This window comes from Erigeron canadensis, chromosome 9 (genome assembly GCF_010389155.1).
Source record: "Erigeron canadensis isolate Cc75 chromosome 9, C_canadensis_v1, whole genome shotgun sequence".
Classification (NCBI taxonomy): domain Eukaryota; kingdom Viridiplantae; phylum Streptophyta; class Magnoliopsida; order Asterales; family Asteraceae; genus Erigeron; species Erigeron canadensis.
In genome coordinates this window covers 27,956,067-27,973,470 of record NC_057769.1, presented here as the reverse complement: position 1 = coordinate 27,973,470, position 17,404 = coordinate 27,956,067, and the positions used below count along the sequence as shown (strand labels likewise).

The 17,404-nt window shown below is 34.3% G+C and overlaps 3 protein-coding genes across 3 annotated transcripts; 1 reads left to right on the top strand and 2 right to left on the bottom strand.

Annotated features, from left to right (window-relative positions):
• Positions 1–745: 745 nt before the first annotated feature.
• Positions 746–3,102, bottom strand: LOC122582873 (12S seed storage globulin 1-like). Its single transcript, XM_043755304.1, has 3 exons — positions 2,830–3,102; positions 1,238–1,958; positions 746–1,057 (listed from the first exon to the last, which is right to left on the bottom strand). The coding sequence occupies exons 1-3, from the start codon at positions 3,023–3,025 to the stop codon at positions 904–906; spliced, it is 1,071 nt and encodes a 356-aa protein (XP_043611239.1). The 5' UTR covers positions 3,026–3,102; the 3' UTR covers positions 746–903.
• A 1,670-nt stretch (positions 3,103–4,772) lies between these two features.
• LOC122582396 (TOM1-like protein 4) lies at positions 4,773–10,559 on the bottom strand. Its single transcript, XM_043754781.1, has 10 exons — positions 10,483–10,559; positions 10,111–10,284; positions 9,317–9,395; positions 8,810–8,908; positions 8,596–8,709; positions 7,554–7,699; positions 7,119–7,200; positions 6,609–6,694; positions 6,312–6,509; positions 4,773–5,565 (listed from the first exon to the last, which is right to left on the bottom strand). The coding sequence occupies exons 2-10, from the start codon at positions 10,245–10,247 to the stop codon at positions 5,010–5,012; spliced, it is 1,497 nt and encodes a 498-aa protein (XP_043610716.1). The 5' UTR covers positions 10,248–10,284; positions 10,483–10,559; the 3' UTR covers positions 4,773–5,009.
• Positions 10,560–11,804: 1,245 nt separating this feature from the next.
• LOC122581656 (cyanate hydratase) lies at positions 11,805–16,348 on the top strand. Its single transcript, XM_043753901.1, has 4 exons — positions 11,805–12,242; positions 12,496–12,567; positions 15,196–15,304; positions 16,075–16,348. The coding sequence occupies exons 1-4, from the start codon at positions 11,965–11,967 to the stop codon at positions 16,117–16,119; spliced, it is 504 nt and encodes a 167-aa protein (XP_043609836.1). The 5' UTR covers positions 11,805–11,964; the 3' UTR covers positions 16,120–16,348.
• Positions 16,349–17,404: the final 1,056 nt, after the last annotated feature.

Genomic DNA, 17,404 nt, shown 5'->3' with positions numbered 1-17,404 from the left:
GTCAAAAAGTGAGCCTTATTGATAAGATCCCACAAGGTCAGAAGACCCAATAGATGTTGTTAAGTAAAAAATAAATGGGAAAGAGCAGTTAATGGGCAAGAAACCAGAAGGTCACGGTTGACTGTTAGCATGGGTATTTGTTAGTATTTAAATAGCAGGCCAACTTTTCATTGGGGGTCTTTACAATTAGCAAACTTTGTTTGTTTTAGGAGAATTACCCATCTCGAATAGGGTTGTATGGAGACTAACTCATCTCGAATTGGGTCTCCTATCTTGTAATCTTTTGGTTTTCGATTTATCCTTGTGGATTTCTGGCTTCTATCACTTATGCACAATCAGCTATGGAATAGCTGGTGAAACAATCCAAAGGCGCTATTAATTCGTTCTTTTAACATCCCAATTGGAGTCTCTGAAAATTTGGTTTGCGAACTTGTTGACAATTGAACATATTTTACAGGATTACACAATTTTTGCAGCATCGTGTGGTATACTTTTGGTGTGAAGAGGGTTATTAATTTTTATTTGGGAATATTCAAATGTTAAAAAGACAATAATAAATGGATGAAATCTCAAATGTAATTTAAGTCATATTTTCATCATAATTGCAAAATTATTAGTTATGTAACCATCATCTTGAACTTGATGCAGTTTACCGTCAAAGTTCCCAAAAATGAAACTTTAAAATCTGTGCATATATTATACCTGAGGAAGCAAACCGATAATATCACAAATTGTAAAACTGGAAAAGAGGTAAACTAAAAGATAGTTCCATTAAGTTGTATTAGCAAAAACTAAACCACCACCAAAAGGTTCAAAAAACAGTAAAACAAACCATCCAAATTCAAGAAAACTAAAAACTACAAGCTAATACTACTTATTATTTCCAAAAGCTCCATCCGACACTCACTTTGCAGGAGCAAAGAAGATCTCGCTGTTCATCCTCCTGGAACGGAACGTCTTCTCAATCTCAGGGGTCACATTGAAGGAAGCCTGCAGCACCTCAGGAGACAACGCCTTCCACGCGGATGTTCTTCCAGCCATGTGAGTGAAGATCGGGCTGCAAAATACATATAAACAATTACTTATTGTATAAATTAGATGCGAAAATTATATGTAAATGGGTTGATATTAGATTCATATTTTAGTATCTTAAGTATCAGACTATCGTTAAAGCACTATTTAGGCCCATGGCCAAACCCATCCAATTTGCTAAATAAAAAAGAAACAGAGGACTTACTTAGGAGTAGTGATGATGGAGAACCATTCTAGCCCTTCGTCATCAGAGATCTTTGAAACAACAAAGAACCTTGGAACAATGAACAAGTTCCCAGCCTTAACAGTGGTTTCAAGAACACGTTTCCCATCAACACCGACAACTTGAGCACGTCCACTGCCCCTAACAATGTAGGTGACTTGAAGAGCCGAGTCACAAGAGAATCCAGGAGAGCACATAGCATTACCATCCAACCTCACAAGATCAGCACCTAAACCGACTTCACCAACCAAAGGCAAGTTCTTTGTGTTCAAAACAACCACTCTACCACCACCCTTGATGTCAACATCCAATGGAGCTTCCAAACAGTTCAAAGCCATCCCATTCCTATGGTCTTTGTTGGGCTCGGGCATCTTAGTACCAGCAGCAACTTTGATGATTCCATTGTCTTTTTGGTTACCGACAAGTGCTTTAGCAGTGGCCTCATCTACATCCCAAGCACGGCACACAAACTCTGTAGAAAAACCAGTGAAGATTCCATTGGAACCAGTCAAGAAGAAATCGGTGAACGACCCTGGCTTGTGGGCAGTTTTGGTGTCGCCCAAGAAAAGGATTTGGAGCTCAGTATCCTCTTGGTTGTACCACCAAGTGACAACACCAAATGGTAGTGCAATGGCATCACCTGTCTTGATTGCTAAGACCTTCTCTTCTTTCTCAGGGAGAACAATGCCAGCAACTCCATTACCTTCAAAATTACAAAACAGGTATTTATGTTAGCATATACATAAGAATTTATGGTAAAGAGGATCTTAATGAGCATCATAATATTTGATTAAAAATAAAATAATGAAAAGGCCAAAAACTGGTAAGTAGGTAACTATCAAAATTAGGCGCACATGAATTGTGAACAATGAAGTCCATAAACTATGTCTATGATAACTAAGGTAATTATTATATTTCTTTGTTAACATTACTTTGCATACTTTAAACAATAAAAAACTAGAAGTCTATACAAATAATCATGTGAATACTAATATCAGATTCATTGCAAGGTAGTACATTTATGTAATATAATTTTCTATATATTTGGACTTATTCACATCCAAATTGTTATTATTACTATTATTAGTATCAAAAAAAAAGAAAAGAAATAGTATCAAAGACTGAAATAAGAACGTTATACATGTGTATGGCTTGCCGAATTAGTATAAACACACCAAATGATCCTAAGAAGTACGCAAACTGTAATTGTGTGTAGCATGTTTGATTACGTCATGGTCATGGATCAAATACTAGTTTACTCTTAATCAGATTACTTATCAAAATCACAAACTATTAAACAAAAATTTCTATTTAATTAAAAAATACGGCAAACAAAATACACGCCATTGTATCAAAGAATAATCCAAATCCTAAAACACATTTATATTCATTCAAGTTATAAAAAAATAAAATAAATAAGTAATACAAAATATTATCTAACAAAAGCTAGTGAGTTCCTAATAATCAAATTACTGATCAGATCAAAAATCACAAATCAAACAATTACATTATTATACATGATCAATATATAAACATGTATATATATATATATAGATACAGGGATATAGATATACCTTGAAGAACATAAGCAACTTTAGCAGAATCAGAATAGCGAGGGAGAGCTAAGCCGTTTTTCGACAAAAAGAGTTTTCCGGCACCGATATTGCCTTGTTTAAGCATCGGAAGCTCATTAGGACACCATGCATGATACGATCCACCTTCACCTCCATATGATTTCTGAGCTACTTTTGGTGACAAATCAAGTTCCATTTTTTTTACTGACGGTAAAAATACTAATGATAATAATTCGATTAAAAAGAATGAAGGAAATTTGAGAGAAAATTATTATGGATAATTTGATCGAGATGAAGAAGAATGTGAAAGATTTGTGGGTGTATTTATAGTGTGGCTAGCAATTAGTGATTGAGTTAAATTTGGGGTGGTGGTTACGGATATTGTGGAGACTTAATTAAGATCAGGTCAATTAAATTCAAATATTTTGAATTCTTCTATAATAAGGATGAGATATTGAGATAAGATATACTCGTAATAATAAGTAAAATATTTACTTGTATTGATTGATGATTTTAATTTGAATTCAATAAGGATTTATTATTAATTAATTATTTAATTAGTAACAGTAGATCGGATAAGATAGGATAGAATACATAATCTGATAAAAGTTTTAACTTTTAATTAATGTTTACCTTTTTTCTCAAGAAATAAGTCCGATCCTACTTATTAACCAATGAAAACTTTTGATTTTGCTAAATTTATGATAAATTTACATACCTTATGATTTTAATTTAATAAATTTTAGTTTTAATCATTTCGTTAAGAGAAGTGATTCTTGTACTATATATATTAATTAATCTACCACATGTATGCTTTAATGGTTTGTACGGTATATTTTAACAGTGTGATAAATTTATCAATATTTGTGGTACGAAAATCATTTCGTTAATTAATATCAATTTTAATGATCATATGTTACAAACTCGAAAAGGATGTTAAGATGTTGATATGCAGGTGGACCAATAAATAATATAACGTCCTTAAAATAATGTTACAAAAAATGAAACAAAAATATATGCTTTTAATGATTATATTATTATTTCAATATTTGTTTATTTTTATTATATTTACATTCTTTTCATTGTCATAAACCTCCCTTAAATCTAATCTAAAACTTTTATAGGAAAGGATATATGTAACGTAATTCGATTCTATATCTGTAATTGGATACGATAATATTATTATTTATATAATATTCTCAATATATATATATATATAACTAGTTAGTAAAGTTTTCGTAATCTAAAATAAAATTAATAAATATTACAATTAAATATGTTTAGGATAATAGAACTGTCGGTGGATAAGATTTTAAGTAATCTTACAATTTAAATTTTAACTTTTTCTTCAAACAAACTTTTTGAGATAATACTGTATTGTTAGTTGAAGTTAAATAATTTTGTTAAACATTATCTAAAAGTGAGTATACATTTTTCTATTAAAAAATTATTGAAGGATGGTTCTCATTTGTCAAAATCAATCTTATAATGATTATTTTTTTCTATGTTTCTATAGATTTCATTACTATGGGTCTACGGCAGATATTTAACAAGCATCAATTATCATAATATCATTGCTATTAAAAAGGCTTTTATCGATGTCACCACCTATTCTTAATGATGAGAAACAATTTGAAAGTCGACTATGTAACGCGGCCGTTGGTAAACAATGTAAAACATGTCGATTTTTATTTTTGAAATATTAGAGAGGCGAATGTCAAGTCAACACACCTAATAAATTTTAGATGTTAACGTATACAATAAAATGTAATGTATTCCATAGCCATGCCCGAATGAGATCTCTCACTTCGATAGGAAGAACCTTTTATCACAGTGATTTTCCATCACATTATCAAACATCCGCTGTCTAGCATAACTACAAAATCCAACACACTTGTCCAAAATGTAAAATTAAGTAAAAAATTTCAAATGTAAGATGCATATTTGCAATCATAAATCTCTCTCGCCTTTTCTATGTTCTGCTGTAAAGGGCAAACTGGCAATGTATCAATAATTCAAAAACACAGAATCACATTTACAGACCCGTAAACACCAATAACACATAACACAGTATAACATTTCACAAAACCCATTTTATTCCCCTCACAAATCCCTCTACTAATTAAACACAAGTAATAATTCATTAATACTCCGCAAACAGCTGTACCATTTCAATCACTTCAAAACGATCTATTTGGGTAAGAAGAAGATGATGGTGACGACTTGGCTTTGGCAAAATCCACAAGATCTTTAAACAAAGCGTCTTCGGGTTTTTCTTTCTTGGGTGGCATTGAAGAGTTCATAGAAAGATTCTGAGTCTGACCAACCAAGCTATCATAAGATGAACCTGAACCACTGCTAGAATGCGGAGTTTGGTTCTGGTCAAAGAACTGCTGTCTCTGGCTCTGTTTTGCGGGTGGTGGTGGGATGGACACAGGTGAAACAGCAGGCGGTGCATCATATTGACCCAAAGGTGAATTGTCAGTGAGCTTGGGTTCATCATATGTAGGCTGATCGGTAAAAAGGGTTGCAGTTGGGTTTATGTAATCAGATGAAGGTGAGGATGCTTCTGGTGGACTTTTTGATGGTTTAGAGGTGTATGTATCGCCGCTAAGATAATCAACCATCGTGCCTGAGTCAGTATTAATAGGCCTCTTTGATATGGGTGGAGGGGGTAGGAGTGGGGACGCACGTGGAGGTTCAGTTCTTGTAACATTTTGGTTCCGGTTGTGTCCGCTGAAACAATACAAACATGTTTGAGTTCATCGGTTTGAATTTGTGTTCTAAAATGCTACATTTCCACCATAGAAAAGAAGCAAAGCTCCTGTCACAAAATGTTGGTTCCGCAAATAATTTTTTATTTTGTCATACTGCTGGATATATCAAATATTGAAACGATTCTCGGATAACACAGGATGGGTCACAACATACAGAACAAAAATTATTAGATCAAACGGGAAACAAATAGAATCGATTAAAAGAGACAAAATCCACCAAGAGTGCTTTTTGATTCCTGTTGAAGAACTCCTAAATACATATCATTGGGTAAAAAGTAACAAAAAGTTAAGAGAGCAGTTTTGGTCGACTGGGCACGCAAGAGAGATGTTTCGACATGTTACCCTACCCTCCACCTGAGGGCGACAAACAGGTAGAGAGATTATTAAAAAAAAACATCTTTCTTTGACTCGGAACCACAACAAACCATTAAGGGGTGATTCGTGGAGACAGAATTGTTTTTTTGTTTTTTTTTAAAAAAAAAAAAAAGCTGAAACTATATGATCTGCAAAGAGGTGTAGGTGGGTAAAATTCAACCCAACCCAGTATTTTGAACCTTACTAAAAGATTACCCATTGAGCTGTTACCCAATCTCCACCCAACCCCTAACACAACCAACTTTTGTGCCCTTTACCTACAAATTCATGAATAGATAAACGTTGATAGCTTTGCTGACTAACTCAAATGTAAAGGTACAAAATTATTACCGGTGTGCTAGCTGACCAAATTCATCATCCGACTCATCATCCTCATGAGTTACATTCACAAGAGGCGCAACCGAACTTTCATTTGTTCGGGTGACAACAGGCTGAGCTGGGGCCCCCTTAGCAATATCATCATGGTGTTGAAGAACACGCGTCAAAGTATCATTCAATGTCAAACCCTTACCTAGAAGCTGTTCATCTCTGAAAAGGAGTCACAGTCAAAGCTATCATGGGTAGGAATGCAAAATGATGCACAAACTCAAACTACGTAATCACACTTTGAAAAAAGGTGGTGCTTACGATGTAGTGTTTACAAGGGTCATGACACGTTGTTGGTAAGAGCGGCATTGGTCAACAAGGTCAACAATCAAGTCTTCTTTTAACCCCTGCGACAATATAGGATCAGATATATTAAAACTTGAGCATGATGTCAAAAGTCAATCTCAAAAGAAAAATTCCCACATTCCATAATCATTTCTGTTAGAGCAGTTTTGCATAGTTTGAATCGAACTATCTAAGATAGGTCAATGAAAATTGAGACTCTTATCAATTTTAAGTCAACTTACATACATGAACCAAGAAATCATAATTGTGATTTTTTAGCATTCTTACAATTATGTTGTCCATCCCCTTGTACTATTGTTCCCATTTAACCATCATCTGTTAATTATCAGGTTGTAATTGGACGAAGATGATGTGTAAGGTATATGATGTATTGAAGTACACCATAAACTCTATTTTGGCCAAAAAGAAAATAATAAATAATTATAAAAAGTAGGAATACTGAGAGACATATAAACAAGGTGTTACCTCGGGATTGTTAGGATCCAAAGCATTAAGTATGTCCATCAATACATCTGCTATTCCTTCTGCATTCGCGATTTCTGACAAGCTGCAACAAACACAATTTAATTATTAATGATTAATCCGGATAATGCATTATCGCTAACAGATCAATAGACAAAACTAGAAGTTCAATAATATCAAAGTGATCAAAGGTTGACTAAGGTTTAAAGCATGAAACATCCTTAGCCTACTGTTCAAGCATTACAATATTAGACAATAATTATGAAGAAGCCAAAAAAATGCAACCAATGTTTCGGGTCAAATTCACCCATACCCAAACTAACCATATTATCGCTAACTGACTGCCCATTCTGCCAGTGCTAAATAATCAATACAAATATACAATAATGGCCATATCTACAAGCTGTTAACTTTTAACTCAAGGCTCCTTAATAATACCTGAGTCCTGACGATTCAGTCTGAAGGGAGGCTTGAATAGCAGCTTCCTCATAAGGCGATGTAGTTTGCGCCACTGGGTGAGTTTGTGGTGGAGTAAACAATGGAACAGTGTTCTCTTCTCTTGGTGGAAAATCTACTCCTGCAGACTGGAAATTGTTTAGGTATAGATCAAACGTTAGTAACAATATCAAATGACAACACAATTTTAAAAAATGGAACTTAAAGAATAAAGATATTAACAAATCATTACAAAAATATAAAATGCAACGTATATGTTATTATTCCGAGATAGGGAAGAAAACTTATTGCATTACCAACCTTGATATTACAAGGGTGTCACAAGAGATAGTTTTAAAATGAATAGTAGTTATACAACGTGTGCATATAGTAATGATCAATATCCAATAAGAGTAACACAAACTATTTTGCATGTCTGTTACATATCCTAATTACATATACATGGTTGATTATAGAGAGCTATTTTTGTACATAATAAGAAAATGCTCCTATTGTTATCGTCCCTAATTTTTCATAATCATTATCATACATAATTTTACAATGTAATGATCGACGGTTCAGCACTTCAAGTTGATGAGCAAAACGTGGGTGGATGCTTGTTCTACAACTTCATATAATGTAACTTTTTAGTATCCACTATGATAGGAGTGGCAGTTTACACCATAATCACACTGTTAAATAGAAACCTACACTGATATATAAGAAGTAATAGAAAACATGGTTTAAGCCTAGATACGGTCATTCGAGAGGCCACCACTTCCCCCAATGATGCTTTATACACCTTGATTCTCCAATAGTAAATAAAGCATAATTAATGAACTTCTATTATTCCCTATATTTAGAGCTACTCAATTGTGGATTGCATTGATACTTAGTAGAAACGGATGCACTGATACTAGTGGAAGGAGGGGAGAAAATCGCAATGAAACATTCCAAACAGAAACAAAACTGTCCAATTATAAATATGTTTTACTCGAATTAAATTATTACTATTACAGGAGTACAAAACATATTTACCAATCACCTTCAGTTCATTGTAAGCTTCATAGTATTGGGGATACCTTCCCCCACGTCCCCCTAAAGCTTCTTGCCAAGTGTCTAAAAGAATGAGAATCTTTTCCCGTACATTTAAATCTGGCTGCAGCATCAAAATTCTCGAATCAAGTTAGTAACATAACTTACTTTCATTGAAACAAGATATATTATGTAAGTAAAAAATAAAAAAACATACAACACACCTTTTTCTTTACAATTTTAACCATATCATGCAAAATGTCCCGCTCTACAATTTGTTGGAATACATTCTCTCCGCAGTTTTTGCTCAAAGTTTCCAGTACCTAATTCAGATATTATAGCAAGAAACTAAAGATTTTTGAATCAAGAAACAAATACTATGCTAATGGTAACGCTTAACCATAAAGGATATGACTTTATTATCAAGCATGAGTTTTTGCTCAGATATGAGTATACGACAGAAAAAAACTAAAGATTTTTTAATCAAGAAACAAATACCATTCTAATAGTAACGGCTAACCATAAAGGATGTTACTTTATTATCAAGCATGAATTTTGAATTTTTCCTCAGATATAACCAAAAAAATAAAAATAAAAAACTAAATATTTTTTAATCGAAAAACAAATATTATGCTAATGGTTAACAAAATTAAGAATATGATTCTATTATCAAGCAAGAGACTCATACAAGAATAACAAAATCCACAGAGAGAGTTAAATGAAACACGTACAAAAAGAACCAGAAGCTGTATTTTAGGATTTTTGTTCCCGAGACGCTTTTTCAGTATCTTCAAAGCATCTTTTGCTTGCCTACAAAAACAAGAACATAACCCCAGATCTTTCTGTTAAAAAAATAATCAAGAAAAGACTAGGCATAAATTTATTAAACAAGAAACTCAAATCCTGGATGATTGTAACAATTGGTGAAACCAAGAAAACAAAATTATTAATAAAAATGTAAACTTCTCCTCTCATGAATAGCTAGGCTTATTATTATATACGGTTAATGGCTTCAAAATGTAAGCAAATATACACGAACGTTTATTGTGACTACTCAAGTAAAAGTGTGTCTACTATAGGTACTTGACTTTCAAATCTCGGTTATTAGATGAAACCAGGTATATGTGCAACAATATAAGCGGCCACTTCTAACGCCAAGTTGTCGGTTTGCAAGTTTTTGATTGACCAGTTACATAAAATAACGGGGATTTTAAAAGTTAAATACCTACGATGAACACACTTTCAGTTGGGTACAAACAATATACATTCGCATATAGTTGATCACATTTGAAACCCTTAATTCTATTATATATATGCATTTGGGATGAAAAGATGGTAAATTTAGATACAGTTGACAAGACGTCGGCAGTCTAAAAAATGATCCGGGAAGATAAACATCTTTTAGGATGGATTGATAGATTGTTGGCGAAAACATGGGATTAGTTTGATTACAATTATAGTTATAATTATACAAATAATAAGAGTTAAGATTTAAAAAATAAATAAATAAATAAAAATAACCTACCCAGGATCCATATTGATAAGATCACAAAGCTCCATATTAATGGCCCAATCTGGACCTATCAACATATCACTTGTAGCCCTTTCTGCAACTGATGCTCCTCCTCCTCCTCCATTACTGTTTGACAGCATCGTCATCATCTTCTTGCCTCTCTCTTATTTGTATTAATAATTACACCTGCAACATATAATTAAATTCACAATAGCTACTGATTTATATACAAAAGAAATTCGGATGGATCAGAAACCCCTTACCCAAGTTTGAAAAGACAAGATCAACAATTAACGGAAGATAAATATATATATATATATATATATAAATTAATTATTTAATAAATACGAAGCATGATCAACAGATAATTGAAGAATTATTTACCGGTCAACAACAAGCAGCACAAGAGTATTTTAGCAGAAACAGCGGTGTGTTGATTTATTTATTTTGTTCCTTTTGTCGTTACTTTGTTAAGTTGTTATTCACCTTAATACCCTACTTCTAACCCATTTCTTTCACTATTTATCACTTCTAACTCACGTTCATGTATTATAATGATTTTTAAGTATAAGTATTAATATAATCATTTCATTTTATAAAGACGAAATAACTAATAGTTCTAAATCAAAGACGGAACTCATCTAAAAATTCTTATTTGTTTAAAAATGAATTTAATACGTTGTTATATATATATATATATATATATATATATATATATATATTGGTAGATTATATATAAAACATATATAAATATATACAAATTTTGTCTATACATAAATTAAAAAAAAGCTTTAAGACGGTGTTGTTTTTAGAGTTAGCAATGAGTTTGGGTTCGAATTAGCGGCTTCGAGTTTGCGGGTCCAAAATCTTTGACTATAACCCGATCCATTAAATATTTCATATCAGAAATTTTAACCTTAACTCATGACCTATCAACCCAACCCGCCAACCTGGAAAAAAATCGGGTTTACAGGTCGAGTTTCGGGCTGGCGGGTCAAATGAGTTGACGGGTTGGCATGTTGATTTCAAGTCATATGGTTGTGAGTTGGTGGGTAAATTTCAAGTCAAATGGGTTGTAGGTTGATGAGTCAAATGGGTTAGTGGGTCGACCTATTAAAAAAATATATAAATTTAAATTATTTTCATGTTGACGGGTCGACCTATTAATCCAAAAAGTTAACCCAAAACCAACCCGTAAAAAATCAGTTTAATGGATTAACGACTTGACGGGTCAAAATTTTATAACTCTAACCTTAGCTTTTTCAGGTCGAGTTTGGATTGGATTTGGGATTGAGTCAAGATTAACAGCCCTAATCTATACTCCTTTATAATAGTTATCAAACCCCTTATTTTAGGAAAGTGTTTGAAAATGGTTAGATGTAAAAGTACTAAATTAACCTTAATAAACACCCTTTATGGAAAGGGTGAGATTACAAAATTTGTCCTTAATAAATTAATTCACATTTTAGAACCTTATCTTGCTAATTTACGCTTTAAATCCTTATCTTTTAGAATATTTTCACTATCACCATTACATCAACCTACACGATTACACCACTCGACATTAATTATCGATGCATCACCCCCCGTCACCGATATCACTAATTCCACGTTAACATGCTAGTTATAAGTTACTCCGTATATAGTTATAAGTTACTCCGTATAAGTTATAACTTGTTAGTTCCACTAGCTTCTAACTTCTAAGTACAAAGACGTTACCAATCTAAGTTTTGCCACCATTATTGCCCAACCCCACACCATCCATTCATCCACAACACAAAAATCAATCCTCTTGTTTCTTATAAAAATTCATTCAATACAAAACCATCAAAAACCAAAAAAAAATCTCAAACCCAAAAAACAATCATGGAATCAGAAACACCAACAAAAGCCAGTGTAGTGAAATCACTGATGAAAGTGAAGCAAGATTCCGGCAAAACATTCAGTCAAATAGCTCAAGAAACCGGTTTGACTAACGTCTATGTTGCTCAGCTTTTAAGGCGTCAAGCCCATTTGAAACCCGATACTGCCCTTAAATTACGGGCAACACTCCCTGGTTTGACCGATGCCCATATTAATCATATGATGCAACCCCCCCTAAGATCTTATGATCCTTCCATTATACAAGACCCCACTGTCTATCGGTACATTTAATTTTTATTATACATACACACTTAATATATCATAACCATGTATTCATATCTGTTGCTGTTCAAACCCACAAGACTTTGGACATTTTTTTGCTTTTGTATGCCAGTAACCTTTGTAGATATGGTGACTTGGCATCAAATAACTATGATTTTATATGGTCTACAAGTTTTCTCGCATATAATGTCACATACAAATTGCAAAAAGTGAAAATTTATTGACCAATAGTACGTGTGTGTACTTTTGAAGGTTGAATGAAGCGGTTATGCATTTTGGTGAGAGCATTAAGGAGATCATCAATGAAGAATATGGTGATGGCATGTAAGTCGGTTTTCTTACTCCATTTCCCTATGGTTTTGAAAATACTCTGTCATATATATTTCGTAGCATTTGAATCAATGGTATTAATTAGTGTATCTCTTTGGTCTAGATTGTGAATTTAAGTCCTGTGTTATTAGAGATATTAGTAAAACTTGTTGACCATTTACAAAAAAGATTATTATTTTAAATATGCACCTCAGAAAAATGGTACAACTTCTTCTTTAGTCTACAAGGCTAAAGACGACAGATAAGAAGCAACCCAAGGAATCATGTGTGTGGATGATCTATAACTTTCTATGATATGATCTTCTCCATTTTCTTAATGGATGATGTACTGGATTTGCATATGTTGACAACAGAGATTAATCTTTTTTTTTTCTTATAAAGAATTAAAACTACAAATATACCAAGAGATGAGCTAAAGATAAATTATGGTGACCAAGATGAGTGTACACGTGTGGCCATCTTTTTGGAAAGACAATTGAGGCACCGAAAAGTCAGCGGTGACCACCCCAAGGGAAGCGAGCCACGATTTGCCCAAAACAACATCATCCCCTTCAATGGGTATTACGTAAAAAGGGAAGTTGAATTGGTTGCGTTGGAGATGAATAGCGGGGTACCGGGGTTGCACAATATTGCCACTATCTATTAAGACTGTAACTGGTGTGGAGCGTACGAAACCAGTGAATCGTAAAGTTTGAACAGAAGAAAAGCCATAAAAAGCCGCGGCTGATAATTGAGGGTTAGTGGTGGTGTTTGGGTGGTGTCGATCGTGAATGTTGGTTCGGGTGTGGAGGAAACATCATCATTGTCAACTATTAAAAGGAAGTGGCGAACACTTGTAACCATGAAAAAATCGTTCCGGGCAACAAAAACACAAGCCTTCTTTGCGGCGCTGTAGAATAGCTTTCGGGGGGGAGTTTGGTGAATGGTGACGGTTTAGGTGGTGTGGGCAGTAATGGTGGAGTTGTATTAGGGAGAGGCTTATCAGGAGTAGCAGGTGTGGAAGACGGTGTCGTGGTGTTATTTTGGATAGTGGGTTGGGTGGCTTTAGAGGTGAATGGGAATTTGGGCTTATTGGAGTGGGCTAAAAACAATTTTTAAGGGTTGCCCGAGATAAGCCGGTGACACAGTTAGAGAGCTTCTCAAATTCGGTCTGGTAAGCGGTGGCCTCGTGATTTTCAAACGTGGAGGGTCCAAAACGGAGTTCTACCTCTCGTTTAAAACATGCCCATGGGCCTAAAAGGTTGTTACTAGCGAGGTTGTGGTACCACGAAAGAGCGTCACCCACAAAGTGAAAGGCGGTGAGTTCGACTTGTTCTTCAGGTGGAATACGGTGATAAGTAAAATAATTTTTTTCTTGGATATATCAACCGAGGGGGTTGGTTCCGTTGAAATTAGTCAGATTGATTTTGGGCGGTTTCAAAGGGTGGCGATTGGTGTGTGATGACGAGTCAGTTTCCTCTTTTTTTGTGAAGTGTGAAAAGGGGGGGGGGGGGGGGGGGGGGGGGTATGTTGGTAGTCATCAGTTTGGAGTTGGTCGGAGAGTTTGGTGATATGAGTGACAAGGTTTGCTGTGGTTTCGACAAGGGCAGACAGTTGTGTATTTGTTGTGTGGGAAGCTGAATTTGTGGCATTAATTAATTGGGAAAGCTGGTCAGTGATGGAGGGAGGGTTGGGAAGGTTCTCTTCGGTGGTGGTATCACACCGTGGTGGCATGGCCGGAGGTGGAACATGAATGAAAGCACCGGATGATATAGCCTGTTGAAATAGGCAAACACTCCAAAAAAAATTAAGAAAGAAACAAGAGACTTGGGGCAATTTTCTGTATATTCCCAAATGCAACACAATTTAAATATGCAAAACGACTAAGTTTTATCACCCACGTCTTCCTTATATTCATGCCACTTATCCTAAAATGCAACTTCTAGTACTGATAATGAAACATGGATATATCTAAATGAAACTGCTACTGCAACATGGAAAAAGTAACATGACTTATTCAGATGCATATCTAAAACATGTGGAAATTAGTCATTGAAACGGGCAGGCTTTTTTGATCAATCGAGTGGGCCTCCCTCCTTGGGCTGATGTATAAGTTGGGCTCTTGTCAGTGGACTTGTGGCTGAGCATATCATTTGGCTTTTAGAAAACTATTCTATTCAGAGATTAAAGAAACTTGAACTCAACTCTTGAATGCATTTTCTGTCAGATTTTCTTGCAATGGTGTTGCAAATTTACCACAATTTTCCCATAAAGGCAAAGCCATATGCTAAGCTATGCTAAGATGATAAATCTTAGACCATTCTCAATTTAACACCAAGTTACAAGCTTGGTGGTAAAGTTGTAGACCCTAGCATGCCTTAGTGTTCTTTTAATTTGTGCATCAATAAGAATAATGGTTGGTTCACGTGAAACTATCAGTGCTTTGAAATTTTATTCAGTGTATGATAAAAGTTTTCAATCGCAAGTCAAACATGCACTTTTTGGTATTGGACTAGATCGCAGCTAATCACAAATTCTATTTCTCTATTAAACAACCTACTGTTGGCCATTTCCTAACTGTGGAAATGAAGATTTGGCTCGACCTTTACTTGATTTGCTTTCCCTTTGTTATTTGTTCTTTAGAATGTCAGCTATAGACTTTTTCTGCTCTGTGGACAAAGTGCAAGGTGTGGATGGGAAAGATCGTGTCGTAGTGACGTTTGATGGGAAGTATTTGCCACATACGGAACACGTAAGTAGCTTTACTAACATCACCATTTATTATTCTGATTAGGACAGACACTTACTTTGGTTACTATGTTAGCACTCACACTAGTAGTTGTAATTACAAAATAAGGGTTAGCAATGATTTTGGTGTATTTTGTCATGATTGGTCAAACCGTGTTGTGTCGTCACTTTCTTTAAATAATTAGGAATTCTATATGCAGGGTCATTATGCTTATTATTGTCTATAGAATATAAGCATATATATGTAATGCATTAATGCATTCTATAACATTAGTAATCAACATCATCCTATCCATGGTTACACTATGTGGCAACCGGCAAGAAGGGCCGGTCATGAGAGTTGGGTAATGGGTTTAACTTTGGGTCTGTTAATTTTTTGGTACATTTCAAAGTGGGCCTGGTCAAGTTGGTTTGAACAGCAAATGGTTTTTTGTTTGTTTGTTTTGAAAATAAATAATCAACATCATCCTATCCATTGGAGACATGATTTTACAAATATAAATCACTATTTTGAATATAAACAATTCTGGAGGTTTGACCCGTTTCCCTTTTAGCTAAAGTAGCCGTTAGATAACTTTCAATCTGTTCAACATATTCCCTTCTTAGCTAAACTTTTTGGTTTGACCTGTTTTGGGGTAAAACACACGATAATTTGACCCATTTTATAAGCAAATGAGTCAAAATTGCAACCTCTAATAAACAATCAATATACCAGTTCCATGTTTTCATTCTATCTTTTTAAACCCATAAAAAAATTTTATTTAAACTTTGCAGAAAGTGGAGAATATGGTTTCAAGATTGAAGCCGCAGAAAGAATAAGAATGAAGTTCCTTCAAGTTAGACCCAAGTGGTTATTAAATTTCATTGATCTTCACCAGATTGTCTTTTATATATGCTTTTGGATGTTTAGATGTAATTTGCATCAATAATGGTTTAGTAACCAATGTTCTTGGGTTGATTGTCTTCGGTATGTGATGGCTGATATTTGACATGCATATAGATTATCTGTTCAAATCAAAGAATTCATATAAACGTCAAAATTTTATCATTTGTCGTTTCGGGGATGTGGGTATATATATGAGGACACTTTTGCTTCATGTTAACTCCACGGGTTCTTAGTGAGGGATCACTTTTCAGGCAATCTGGGGAAAGTCTAGCCTTACATCTCTGTGGCCATTTCTTAGACCTTTTTTCCAGATCATCTAAAGATGTTTACCTAGTGAGGTTCGAACTCATGTTGTTCTATCAAGACAGCTAAATGATATGCTTTTGTTTGGCTATTGAGTCGTTGTGATCTTCTCTCTGTATATACAAATTTACAAATGTTAATGTGTTGTTTATTTTATTATTATTATTTTTTTGTAAAAACAAGCTAGTCTATCTCCCCACAATAAACTTAAGGGCAAGGGTGCATTCAACAAGTTCATTCGGCAAGGATGGGCTCTTTGGCTTTGTTACACAACATCTATCGGCAAGCATCAACAAAAACAATCGGCAAGGGTGATTGGCTATATTTGGCAGATGCATGTAAACGTTGGGTAAAAATCTTTAAATGTGTTATATTTATGTATTAAATATAAAGTGGGGACATTGACAAATTGGCTTCAATCGACACTACACCATTTATATTGGTTCAAATTGGCTCCAATTTGGCAAAGTTTTACATTGCCACATGGCAAGTTATTAGTGGATATTGTTTTGCCAAAATTTAACAAATCGACACTACACCTTTGCCCTTTACAATACCTCCAATTCTCCAAACATATTCTAATATTGAATAAAAAGAATTCTCCAAACACATTCTAATATTGAATAAAAGGTTTTAACTATTGTCTACAGTCTACTGATTTAGCATTACTACATTTTGGATCTATGCAAGCATCATTTTATCTATACCTTTGACTAGATACAAAAGGTTTTGAGTTGTCTCATGCACACGAATATTGAAGGAAACTCAATATAACTTTTCAATGTCAAATTCTACAAATAACTTTTGAACTTATCAAAAAGAGTTAAAACTTGTACTTTCCCCTCTTTATAGAACTTGTGGCGAATCATTACAATTTTATAAAGTAGGTCTTAAGTTTAGTTTTCACCGGTTACA

Bases quoted from the DNA above. Each gene is read 5' to 3' on its own strand.
- LOC122582873 (XM_043755304.1), bottom strand. From the start codon at position 3,025: ATGGAACTTGATTTGTCACCAAAAGTAGCTCAGAAATCATATGGAGGT. The intron at 1,959-2,829 runs GTATATCTATAT...GTAATTTTGAAG, and splicing joins AGTTGCTTATGTTCTTCAAG to GTAATGGAGTTGCTGGCATT. The intron at 1,058-1,237 runs GTAAGTCCTCTG...TGTATTTTGCAG, and splicing joins TCCATCATCACTACTCCTAA to CCCGATCTTCACTCACATGG.
- LOC122581656 (XM_043753901.1), top strand. From the start codon at position 11,965: ATGGAATCAGAAACACCAACAAAAGCCAGTGTAGTGAAATCACTGATG. The intron at 12,243-12,495 runs GTACATTTAATT...GTACTTTTGAAG, and splicing joins CAAGACCCCACTGTCTATCG to GTTGAATGAAGCGGTTATGC. The intron at 15,305-16,074 runs GTAAGTAGCTTT...TAAACTTTGCAG, and splicing joins ATTTGCCACATACGGAACAC to AAAGTGGAGAATATGGTTTC.
- LOC122582396 (XM_043754781.1), bottom strand. From the start codon at position 10,247: ATGATGACGATGCTGTCAAACAGTAATGGAGGAGGAGGAGGAGCATCA. The intron at 8,710-8,809 runs GTGTGTTGTATG...TTGATGCTGCAG, and splicing joins TTAAAATTGTAAAGAAAAAG to CCAGATTTAAATGTACGGGA. The intron at 6,510-6,608 runs GTAAGCACCACC...ACTCCTTTTCAG, and splicing joins ACCCTTGTAAACACTACATC to AGATGAACAGCTTCTAGGTA.